Raw genomic sequence first — 13,688 nt, forward strand, 5'->3', positions numbered from 1 at the left:
TAATAATAATAATATAGTAATACAGAGATAATAATATGACAGTATAATTAGTCTTGAAAACAGTTTCTGTGGTCTTAAATCCTCCATATGTCCTATTGTACCTTTACTGGTGGTAATGCCTATGGAGATTTGATGGAATGAGGATTGGCAGGGGAAACCGAAGTACTCGGGGAAAACCTGCCCCAGCGCCACTTTGTCCATCACAAATCCCACATGACTAGATCGCAGTGGTGGGAAGCCAGCGACTAACCGCTTAAGCTGTGGCGCGGCGATTCAACATTTTGTGACATGTTTTATATCCAGCCTTACAAGGAGATAATTGGATGCATGAAGTGGAAATAAATGTAAATGTGAGACAGGCAATGGTCAGGGAGTCCATTTCCGAAGCACAGGTACTTATAAGACAGGTTGAACTACCTCTAACAATAAGACAATTGTAACAATAGGTGGGACAGAGAAGCTAAAGCTTCAGAATGAATTCTGAACTATGACAAGTGCCTCCAATTCATCAGCCACAGAAGCCATGGAAAGCAAAGGCATGATGAAACATCTGCTCTGGAGCGGGATAATCTCAAACCTGTGACTGATGGCAGCGAAATCAGTGCCTAAGCATCAGACCACCAACTCCATGTCAATATGACTGTAAAGTTGTTCAGAAAAACCAATCAAATTAATGGGTCAAAATCTTAATCTTACTAATAATTTAGTTTGCAGCCATGTTTCACATTTACCTGCAGTGCTGGTGCTGTGGTGTTGGAGAACACAGTGCTAAGATGGAGGATACCATCTGCTGAAATGTTGTTGCAGCTGAGATCCAGCTCCTGTAGGTTAGATAATGTTGGCAAACCTGCAACCAGCAACTGGTAACAGAAAAATCATCATATTCTGTAGACATATATATATATTTATAAGGTATTGTGTTTGAATCTGAACCCTCATTAAGGTTCCTGCACTGTTCCTCATTCCTTCCAGCTTTAAAATGCTCTTTTTTACATTCTTTCCAATTCATCAGTCACAATCACTCTGCATTTCAGCACTTTGAGATAATACCAACAATACACTGTTTGCCCCCCTAACATAAAAATTCATGATGCACAACACCATCAAGGGGGGGGGGGGGAGAACCATCAATCAACATGACCTCCACGTTCAATTTGACCTGCCACGTCTCTTTTGGTCTTGGTGAATTTCTTCCAACCCATTGTGAAGACTGTATTTTTGTTTCCACATCGTATTCATACACCCATGTTTCACCATCAGTGGTAATTCTTTCCAGAAAGTGTTCATCCTCACTAACCAGAGTAATCCAAAAGTTTGTGATAGATGGCAATATGACTGTCTCTCTGATCCTGTGTCAGAAGTCATGGGACAAACTTTGAAACTTCCCCATGCATTTCCCATTTTATCATGATGCTGCACTCTTATGCTATTTCCCGCACTGTCAAACGACAATTAAAAAGCATGATTTCAAAAACTTGCACAACATGAAGATCATCACATGATGCTGAGGGCCATCTAAAATGAGGCTCATCATGCATTGACTGCCGACTGTCCTTAAATTGCTTAAACCATTCATAAAAACCTGAACGGCTCATGCACCTATCGCCATAAATGTGTTTCGTCATTTCCTGAGTCTCCATAAACGTTTTCCTTAGTTTGAAGAAAAAATTTAATGTTCATAGGCTGATCATGAATATCAGCCATCTCGAATATCACAAGACACACTCTACGCACACGTGAAAAGTAGCTCTAGTGTAATGACTAATCTTAACAGGATGGCATGGCAAAAAGGATGATAATTAGGAAGCACACCACTACGCAGCACAACTTACCCAACATTGCTAAGACATCAAGTTGGTGCACTATTTCAAAAGTTCTTAAACTTTTTGAACAGACAACATATGTACTACATTCAAAATTAAATATCTTACCTCTTCTCGTACTGGTCTGCTAGGTCTTCCTTTCTCACAGACATCCCCACTTAATATGAATACCATGTGGTTGTATGTGAACCATATCCTACCAGTTTATTTATTTTCTCCTAGCAATTAATATATTTCCTTGCTTTTGACACATGTGCTCAAAATTCTGATCTTACTTTGGGCTACTTCTGGAAGAACATTATAGTAACTTGCAATTCAAACTTATATATTCTTCTTAGTACTTGTGTTCTAATACTGAGAATCGTGAACTTCCCATACTTCTGTGCACCACTGTTCCAGGGTCTTTTACAAAAACAGAGGCATATATAAGGTTCATCTTCCATTTCAATCCCTTTCCTTTTCACCCATTTATATTAAAATACTCTGCAGGTCCGTGCCTGCGGCAACACTTAGAACAGAGCATCTAAAACAGATGCCTCAAGTTCAAGAATTCCCGAATCTGACACTGCTTCTGTAGTATGTGACTATCAATATACATGAAGGACCTCTCCAGACCAGAGCATTTTCTGAATCATGGGTACTCAATATACATTATGCTGTATTATGGCATCAAATACCAACAATGCCAATGTAACATGAGTTAGTGCTGTTACACAATTTTAAGGTACCAGTACAGAAATAGCTACATGACACATAAAAATATGACATACGACAAAGAATACAGGGTAGTTTATTTTATGCATGGGCAAAGGAGTGTAATATAAATACAGTTTTGTGTGTGTGTGTGTGTGTGCTGATATCCACATTATGCACTCCTTGCAACAGTGCACAGATGTAAACAAACAACAATGAACCATTGTCACCTAGTGCCAATCACAGGGTGTGGCTGTCCAGCATACTAAACATTTGTCACATAATAAAGTCCAGAAATTTCTCATTATTCTGAGCCATTTCAGCAAAAATCCATAAAGCAAGATAGGCAGGCACTGATATATGAACACAACAGAACAGTAGTTCAAGGGTTGTCAGTGCACACTAACCAAGAAATTGCTGTATGATTTTGCTTCTTTTTCACTCATTAGCTATAAAATATATATACCCATCTACATGTAGCGTAAGAAAGAAGAAATAACAGAAGAATGGAGAAAACTGCATTATGAATTCACAGAGTGAATTATTAATCTAGCACTATGAGGAGTATAAAATTGGTGGACCAAAAAAACACGTTTCTTGAAATACCCACACAGGAAGATGAAGGGCAATATCAAAATGGATATGACAGAGAACAGGTGGACAGGTGTTAACTAAATTTAGCTGGTTCAAGATGGTGCCCAATGGTGGGCTTCTGTTAAGATAGCAATAAACCTTCAGGTTCTTTTACCCTCTTCAGCCCAGTAATCAACAATATAAAACAGTAAGGAAAATCAACAAGCATACGATGGCAGATTTTGTCACAAAATTAAGTAATGAATCGTGGGACAATGTATTTGACAGCAATAATATTGATTCTAAATTTAATTGCTTTCTGAACACATACTTGAGGATCTTTTATTCAAGCTTTCCCTTAAAAATAGTCAAAAATGAAAATAAAAACAAATCCACCTGGATAACAATTGGAATAAAAACTTCATGTAAACACAAAAGACAACTATATTTGGCCAGTAGGGACAGTAATGATCCAAGACTAAAAAGTCACTACAAAATGTACTGTAAAATTTTGTCAAAAGTCATTAAAGAAGCCAAACAGAATAACTATAACAGCCAAATTCTAAAATCAAACAATAAAATTAAAACCACCTGGGATATTGTGAAAGTTGAATCAGGAAAGAAATCTGTTAATGAAGACGTACAAAGTTTGAATATTGAAGGGAAGTCCACTAACAATCCACAAGCTATCGCAAGTGCATTTAATGAATATTTCCTTTCATTAGCTGAGAAAACATATACCAATAATAATAATAATAATAATAATAATAATAATAATAATAATAATAATAATCCAATATACTATCTGTCTCGTGCCTTTAACAATTCATTTCCAAATATCAATCTCAAATTCTCAACAAGGAAGGAAATTGAAAACATTATTAAATCCCTTAAGCCCAAAAATTCACATGGATATGATGAAATCTCTACCAAATTACTTAAAGCAAGCTCTGTTTACATCAGTTCACCCTTGAATCATCTATGTAATAAATCTTTATCATCAGGTACTTTTCCTCAACGCTTAAAATACGCTGTAATGAAACCACTTTTTAAAAAAGGAGAGAGAAAATGCATCTCTAATTACAGACCAATATCCATATTGACTTCATTCTCAAAAGTCTTTGAAAAAGTTATGTATAATAGACTACTTGAACACTTAAATTCTAACAACATATTAGTCAAAGAGCAATTTGGATTTAGGAAAGACCTAACAACAGAAAAAGCAACCTATGAACTAACTAACGATATTTTAAGTGCTCTCAATGACAGATTAATTGTGGGAGGGATTTTCTGTGATCTAGCAAAAGCTTTCGATTGTGTTAATCATGATATCTTACTATCGAAATTAAATTTCTATGGAATAACTGGCAAAGCTAATGAATGGATCAAATCATACCTCAAAAACAGGTATCAAAGAGTTGAAATAAATAATAAAAACTCCAGTCATAATGCATTTTCAAACTGGGGAATTATAAAGCACGGTGTTCCACAAGGATCAATTTTAGGTCCCTTACTTTTTCTTCTCTACATAAATGATCTATCTAAAACCATCAACAATAAATCTAAACCAATTCTATATGCAGATGACACTAGTATAATATTTAAGAACTCTAAATTTGAAAACTTTAAAAATGACATAAATATTGTATTTGAAGCCTTAAACAGATGGTTCGAAGCCAATTTACTCTCATTAAATTTTGATAAAACCCATTACATATCATTCACAACTAAAAACAACCACCAAATTGATCTGGACATCAGTTATGCCAACAAATTAATCTGTAAAGTACTTGATACAAAATTCCTTGGAATACATGTAGACAGTACACTGTCTTGGAAAATACATATTGAACAAATTATACCTAAATTAAATGCAGCTTGCTATGCGATGAGATCAATTAAGCCTTTTATGTCACAGGAAACATTGAAGATGGTTTACCATGCCTACTTTCATTCTATTATGAACTATGGATTAATATTTTGGGGGAACTCTTCACATAGTGTAATAATTTTTAAAATACAAAAGAATATAATTAGAATCATTACAGGATGTAGAAGTAGAGATTCATGTAGAGAATTATTTAAGAAATTAAAAATTCTACCTCTTCAATCGCAATACATATTATCGCTTCTCTTATTTGTTGTTTACAACAAAGATAAATTCAAATTAAATTCTGATGTCTATAACATGAATACTAGACAAAAATATAACTTCCACCTACCCTCATCAACTTTATCAGTATATCAAAAAGGAGTCTACTTTACTGGCATAAAAGTGTTCAACAATCTGCCACAAAGTATTAAAAACTTGGGCAATGATACTAAAAAGTTTAAATCAGAGTTAAAGAATTATCTACATGCTCATTCCTTCTACTCTTTAGATGAATACTTCAATGTAAATAGAGAATGATGTAAAATTAAGTTATATTAATTTTTAAGCTAAAATTGCCTGTACTTATGTATGTAACCTTTTGACTTGTTCTGTATCCAAAGGTACTAACCTGCTTAGGATTTATAGAATGTAAATAAATTCAATTCAATTCAATTCAATAGTTCTACAATGCATCATCTGCTTTTAACAAGCTATAACTCTGCATTCTACCCACATAGTGTATTTCTGTCTTCTGTATGATTCTCAAAATAAATGGAGATTGTTTCCGTAAACAGCATTAACTACTTGATCTTTGTAGGGGAGATGTGATGTGTTTCCTGTGAGGTTCAAACTGAATTTATATACATTATTTAGAAGAAATTCAGTATTTAATAGGTTAACTGCAAGAGGGAATTTCTTGACTAGTTGAATAAATGTCATGATCATGCAAATAAGAGATGTGTGCCAATGTCACAGCTCTCTCTCTGACTGTATTATATATGTGCTCCTACCTTGACTCCATAATCACCAAAGCAGTTACCTCCAAGAAGAAGCTGCTGCAGTGTATGCTGTCGATTAAGTGCTCGAAACAGTGGTGCCATCTGTGATGCAGGCAATGCCAAGTTTGATAACTGCAAGATCTGAGTGGCCTGACTGACTTCCAGACAGGCAATGATGTGTGTGTCTGGTGCTAAAATATACAGAATTATCGCATCAAACACCAGAGGCCTATAATTTTATGTCAGCATATGGAAAAGGCATGCAGAAAACATTTAAAAATAACCAAACTGCTTCTAGATCTTCTCAAACCTGAGAACTTTGGCACAGAAATTGAGTGTCTTAACCCTAGCCCTCTGGATTGACACATCAAAATATTTATTTTGTATAAAAAGAGGAATTAAATAATTTAAACTGAATTATTTTTATAGGAGATTTAATGACAACTATTAAAATCTACCTTATTTTTAAACAAACAGTATTTCACTACCCTGATATCTGCATTAAGAGCAATAAATTAACAGTTCTTATTAAACATTCTGGGACACATGCAGCAAGCAGTGGGAGACAATAAAGGCATCAGAAATACATATATGGTATTGATGGGAGAATAACATTAAAATGGATCTTAGAGAAACAGGGACTCAGGGTGTGAACTGAATTCAGAAGACTCAGGATGGGATCCAGTGTGACAGGCTCTTGTGAACATAGTGATGAATTTTTTGGTTCCAAAAAAGGTGGAGAATTACTGACTAGCTGGGTGACTATTGGCATCTCAAAGACTCTGCTATATGTAGTTCTGTGTAGTCAGTAAGTTATTCAGCTATCAAAAGTTTAACTTAAACTGCACCTATATTTTGGGGAAAATATAAATTATTTATTTTAACATATACAGTAAACTCTCGATTATCCGCGCGCTGTTTAACCGCTTTGCGGCTCAACNATCTTTGGTTTCTGATTTTAATCTTTATATCTTTAATTTTAAATTAAATTTTATTATCTAAGGATTTTTTTTTTAATTTTGACACAGACTTAATATATCAATTTATGCATTTAAATAATTTCAAGACACAATAAGGAGCCTTATTTGAAGAATTAGATGATAAGTAATTGCAATTAAGCAGCTGAAACTGGAGCATTGTACACCTGATGATGACCAGGTGTAAGGGTCAAGATATGATGTGTCTGTAAAAACAAAAATAAAAGCAAATGTTGATACAGTAGTGTCTTCTTTGTTTTTTAAATACAGAATATTGTTGTGTAGATGGCATTCCTTATGTAATTTTGTACATCTTATTTATGAAACACAACAGGATGCACACTATTAAGATTAATCTTTCTTCTCTATGCAAATAGATCAATGCAGCAACCATACCTGAGCACAAGGCTTGGCAGGACTCCATGTAGCGATCTGTCAATGGTGGGATGTTCCATGATATTACAGTACACATGACTTCCTCACTGCCCACAAGTAAGACTGGATCATCTTCTGACAGAAGTGCCCCATCTTTTGTGGAAAGACTCAGAGAAGGCTGCAGGCCTTCAACACTGCAAGAACAGGATCAATCACTCAGGATGAATATTTTAAAAGGGCAAAGAAGGCTCTCCCACTCAAATGTCAACAGTCTTGATTAGTACAGCCCAAGCAGATTCTAAAGGGTTCTGATGATGTGAATAACGCTTCAAATTACTGTTTTTTTTTTTGTGTTCACTTCCCTGTATTCTAAACACACTAGAGAACACATTTTGAAACAGGATCTGTTTCTGTCCTCAAGTGGTTGGGGGGAGACACCTACACTACTGGGTCTCTTAGAAAGAGCTAACCTCCAGGCTGGGCTCTTTCCAATACATCCAACAGAATAGGTGTCTCCCCCCTCCCTTTCACCTGAGAATGGAAATAGATCCAGTTTCAAAACCTTGTGTTCAGCAGCACTAATCAGTGATAGGGGATCGTGTAAAACATGGGGAAACATAACACAGAGGGAGGTTCAAAATAATGGTTATGCTGAGAAGTAAAATCACATTTTTCTCACACTGTTCATTGTGCAGCCATAATTTTCTGAACAAAGCAATATTCACACATTTTATGCACCATAACTTTCTGAACAAATTCTGGGTGAAAAGGTGCATAAATTATGCAAGTAAATACTTCAGTTGGAATCTGTACTACTAAATCAAAGAAATGGGTCACTAAATAGTATTATTACAGTTACATTCATATAGGTCACCTGGTATTGTTAGGATGGTGAAATCCAGGATGCTCAGACAAAGAATGTTTCACAATACTGGTGGGGTAACTTCTTCAGAAACATTTGCTTGGAATTCTGAGGAGAAGGATGCATACTAATGTACTGTAAAATGGATGTACACTGTAATGTTAGGCAACTGACCGTTAAACACCTTGCAACTGAATATACTCAAGGCAACAGTGGGAGTGTGGCATTTTCTATGGAGTCCGTGCTGTGACCGTTGCTATGCAATCTCTCAGTAAACACATTCCAGCAATACAGGCTGTTTTCTTCATGGTCAATGCGGAAGCTATATAACAACAGTTGCATACAGAACAGATTTGGAGAGTACTGGGGAGTATTTGAGACTACTTGACTGTGTTTAAGTAACATTAATGGGAAGTTTGTAGAAGAGCTGTGAAGATTTAAGGGCTGACTGAAGACCTCAATTATGTGCAATATTTGGAGTGATTTGAAGCGCCAATTTCTGTGTTGAGATACATTACCCGGAGAGGACTAGCGTGTGCGTCTAATAGTGAATTACAAGGTGTATGTAAATCAGTGATAGCGCTGTATCTGAGTGTAATTAAGACGGTGTGTGTAACCAAGCTGCTAATAAATCTAATCACCTGAACTAGAACCTGTCATTTCGTCACACGTGAGAGTAACTTAAGTACATAAGTATGAAGATGCTTGGAACTGGTTCAGAATTGTATCCAGTGGCAGACTTTGGTACTAGTGGTATTAAAATACTGTTATGCCATCAGTGTTTGTTATTAATATAGTTCATACTTGGCTCACAACAAAAGTGAAGAAGGAAAAGTAGGTGCCATAAGATCTCAGAACTTCTTGTTATGTTAACACTTTGCGGACCGGCAATTTAAGTATTTAAATCACCCTGGGGACCGGCATTTTTTAACCCACTACCCTAACTTGTGCACTGTTCACTTTAAAAATTAATATAAAATATCCTAATTAATTTTATGAACTAAAATTTTTGGAGAACACTTACCAATGCTTCTAGAAGTGCTTGAGAGTGTGATATTTCTGGAAACATTCCCCTTCTACCTGCACTTTCGTCGGAGCTACTTTCACTTTTATTGTCTGTGGCCACAATTGTTTGTTGTCCTCTGCCACTGCCACTGTCAAATCACTATCACTACACGTCTCAGAAGGAATGTCAAATAGCTCACGTCAGATATTGCTTGGTTTTCAACCACTTCTGTCCTTGACTCATTGTGCAACTGACTTCCTACCTGGTACATAAGAGCTTGAAGGGTCAAAGATAATTTTCCTTTGGAGGGGGTACCCAAACAGCAAGATCAAGTTACTGCCTACTAAGCAAACATTCCAGAATAATATTACGCAGTAGTCATTTTATTTGGGTGGCGCCAGAGAAAGGTATAGTGTGTTACAATCTTACGTGTCCTAAAGTCATAAAAATATGCCACCGGTCCACCACGTTTAAAAGCGCTGGGCATAAAAATATGCCACCAGTCCGCAAAGTGTTAAACTATCCTAAGAACCCACCTGTAGTATCTTCTAGCAGCCTCCCGTGCCAGCCAGCCAATGGTCTGTTGTTCTGGCACTGTTACTGGCACAAGCAACAATCTGTTCTCAACACGCACTCGCACCAACTGTGATGCAGCCAGCTCACTTGGTTTGCTGGTTCCAGGAACTACTGATTCAAGAGACTTGATAGACTGAGAAGTTGCTATTGTGGTCAGCCCCATGTCTGGTAAAACTGACTGCTGCAGAACTTTTAGCCCTCCCAGAGATCTGCACTTATGGAGACCTGTGATGACATTTGGATGTGACCTGCAAAGGGTGGTGCAGCGACAGTATGATATGGTTGTATTTATTATTTATTGACTGAATAATTAACTACATATCTCATTCACTATGTAAGTGATTAAGTAATTACTTAACAGTCTGACTATATAACTGAGAGATCAAATGATTAATATACTTAATAATTACCTACTTCACAGACTTACAGACTACCCAACTAATTGACCACTTGACTCTCATTCACTTCCAGTGCCACAGGCCACCACAGAGATGCCACAAGACACTATCAAACAGACATTGCAAAAACAATTAAGAGCCCATCATACAAAAAACACAACATTTGGCATTACATTGATAAGACTGCATAACTACCTCCATCCACTAATTTTAAATGTTTTCAGGATTTAAAATTATATTTTAAATTAAATGGCTAAATATTTTGAAACATTTTAAGTAAATTATGTAAATTTCCTTCAGTAATGGTTGTCCCTTAAGATGGCCAATTGAGGCCAATGGACGTTGGGCTGTACAAGGTACTATTGGAAAGTTCCCGCACTGGATCCAGAAAGAAATTCTGGCTCAACTTATAAAATTTTGGCTGTCATCTCCTCCAAAATAGTCTCCTTGGGAATGAATACAGCAATTCCATCATTTTTCCCACGCTACAGAAACACCATGGAAGTCATTTTCCTTAATGCTGTCAAGTACCACTTAAAATTACTTTGGATGTCAGACACTGTTTCATAAACATCGTTCCTTCGGTTTCATTTTCAATTTGGGAAATAAAGTGAAATCACAGGGGGTAAGTCCAATGAGTAGGGAGGACGGGGAATGATAACCATGTTGTTGTTAGTCACGAACTCTGTGGTTTTCAGGGATGTGTGGGCAGGCATGTTGTCGTGATAAAAACGCAATGTGGCACATGTTCAAATTTTTTGTTAAGATCTCCTGGCAAACTCCAGTACAAATCCCAGCAATGCCCGCAAGTTGATCGATTGTTCGGCGACAGTCATCGTGGATGACTTTTCGAATTTTTCAACATTTTCTCTCGTGCTGCTGCTTGGCTGTCCCAAATGTTCATCTTTAACTGACATTCAACCGTCCTTGAAATGTGAATGCCAATCAAAAAAATTCTGTCCAGCTTAAAGAATGTTCTCCAAAAGCCCCACAAAGCATTTCAAGGGTTCTGGTAGCGGATTTACCAAGCGTCACACAAAACTTGATGCAGACACTTTGCTAAATTTTGCCATCCATCACAGACAAAACAAAACATGTGGTCAAAAGAGCACTTGTATAAAAACAATGTGTGTTCACATTGCAGTGTCACATGGCAGACATGCTTCCAAAAAGAAGTTTATTCCCACAGAATTAAGATGTGATAAGAAAACAATCCACATAAATACAGCAGCTGAGTCTTTTAACATATTCTTCATAGACTCAGTAGATCAGATAATTAGTCAGCTTCCTAACAATGAAGGTGCACATCCCACAATTAGATGTAGCCTTTTTGGCAGCCATCCAGATATAGTTAATGTTCCCATTACTTCAGCGGAAGTCTTAAGCACAATTTTTTCATTAAAGAATACGACCTCTAGTGGATACGATGGGTTGTCTAATAAAATTATCAAGTTATGTGGGCGCAGATAGTTAAGCCCCTTACTCACATCTACAATCTTTCCTTAACAACAGGTATATACCCAGATCGACTAAAATATGCTAACATTATACCATGCTTTAAAAAAGGTGATACATCTGAAATATCTAATTATAGGCCTATTTCTTTATTGACAGGTTTTTCTAAATTATTTGAAATATTAGTCTTTAATAGGCTAAAACTACATTTGACAAACAATAATATTATTGTGGATGGGCAATTTGGATTCAGAAATGGTATATCTACACAAAATGCTATCTTCAAACTAACAGAAGCTATTTATAAGGCATGGAATAACAAAGAACTAGTGGTAGGTGTATTTTGTGACCTTACAAGGGCTTTTGATTGTGTCAAGCACAACCTACTAATCCAAAAGTTAGAACATTATGGTATTAAAGGATGTATTTTGAAATGGCTCAAATCATATTTACATAATAGGAAACAGAGAACTGTATTACACACTCATGACTCAACCACCTTTCTTTCTAGATGGGTAACCTGCAGACATGGTGTTCCCCAGGGTTCTGTCTTGGGACCATTACTATTTAATGTTTACATTAACGACCTGCCAAGTACACTAGATGGTTTGGCTCATACCATTCTTTACGCGGATGATACCTCCATTATTGTTTCCTCAAAAGACATCACAACATTGAATCATAAAATAAATAAAATAATGAATCATATCTATGAATGGTTTCAAAATAATCAATTAGTCCTTAATCTAAAGAAGACGCATGTAATTAAATTTACTACGCCTATGACCATGGACTATCCATTACATGTGGAATATAACGATCAAGTTCTTAATATTGATGAAAGTGTTAATTTCTTGGGTGTGTGCCTTGACAGTCATCTCAAGTGGAAACAATATTCAGATAATTTTATAAAAAAAATTAAGTACTGCAATTTTCATGCTTAGAAAATTGCAGCCTACGGTGAGTGGATAAGTTTTACGTATGGTTTACTGTTCTCATGTACAGGCTCAACTTAATTACGGTATCATTTTTTGGGGCTCTTCTTCATTAATGAAAAGTATATTTACTGTACAAAAAAGAGCATTAAGAGTCTTGTTAAGATTAGGGCCAAGGAGTTCATGTAGGGAAGGCTTTAAGACAATGGGCATACTTACTGTCCCCTGTTTATATATATATTCCATAGTCTTGTTTGTACTCAAAAATCCTGATATGTATCAGGTGAATAATGGCATACACAAATTAAGTACTAGGTGGCATAATAAACTACATGTTTCCTTTGTGAGATTATCTTCCATTCAAAAGAGTGTGCATTTTTCATCCATTAGAATATTTAATAACTTGCCATACAATATATATTCCTTGAAAGACAATATTAATACTTTTAAACAAAGGCTAAAAGATTATCTTATTTTAAATGCATTTTATTCGGTAGATGAATACATGGCATACAGGCAAGCATAATACATTATTATTGTCTTTCCAAGATTATGTATTATCTAGATTTGTTATATGACTGCTTTTTATTTTATTATTGTGTTTTTATTTTATAATTCTTGAATATTTTAATTGTTGAGACTAGATTGCATTTTGCAATGTCATTTTGCTGACGAATTCAATATCCAGTCCGGTTCCCGGACAATGGATCTGTGAAATTATGTATCTATGTATGTATGTATGTAACCCTTGCTGTCACATTTTTAAGTCACTGTATCCTGATGTTACAAGATCAGTTAATACAAATACCTTGAACCCACTGGCTTAAAGGGCCAGTCTGATTTGCCAGTCTTGGTAGCCATTATGTAGCCATAATTTTAGATGGTAGCAAATGCTCTATACTGTATCCAAAGAAGGAAAACAAGGAATGTGTAATTTCATCAGGATATCTGGTGCTGATAAAAGTATTTGCTAACTTAGTTTGTTTTTAGGTGCAAAGCAATCCAGCTACAGCTGTGCAAACAATGGACACACTACTGAAATTAACACCAGAGTTTCAGTTGTTTATGTTCTAAACATATACAAAAAATCAGTTTGTCATGATCTACAGTATCGTTGACAGTGATCAATATAATTCTGTACTTC

The 13,688-nt window shown here is 35.9% G+C and overlaps 1 protein-coding gene across 3 annotated transcripts in view; it reads right to left on the minus strand.

Annotated features, from left to right (window-relative positions):
- The window catches only part of LOC111874771 (tonsoku-like protein), a 74,275-nt gene that overhangs the window by 7,026 nt on the left and 53,561 nt on the right, over positions 1-13,688 (minus strand). For all 3 annotated transcript variants that reach the window (XM_023870547.2, XM_023870546.2, XM_023870545.2), the window contains 4 exons: positions 9,717-10,004; positions 7,334-7,506; positions 5,973-6,151; positions 732-860 (listed from right to left, as the gene is read on the minus strand). In XM_023870547.2, the coding sequence (XP_023726315.1) occupies positions 732-860; positions 5,973-6,151; positions 7,334-7,506; positions 9,717-10,004 (769 nt within the window). The remainder of the gene's footprint in view (positions 1-731; positions 861-5,972; positions 6,152-7,333; positions 7,507-9,716; positions 10,005-13,688) is intronic.

Source organism: Cryptotermes secundus, unplaced genomic scaffold (genome assembly GCF_002891405.2).
Source record: "Cryptotermes secundus unplaced genomic scaffold, Csec_1.0 scaffold955, whole genome shotgun sequence".
In the NCBI taxonomy this organism is placed as follows: Eukaryota; Metazoa; Arthropoda; class Insecta; order Blattodea; family Kalotermitidae; genus Cryptotermes; species Cryptotermes secundus.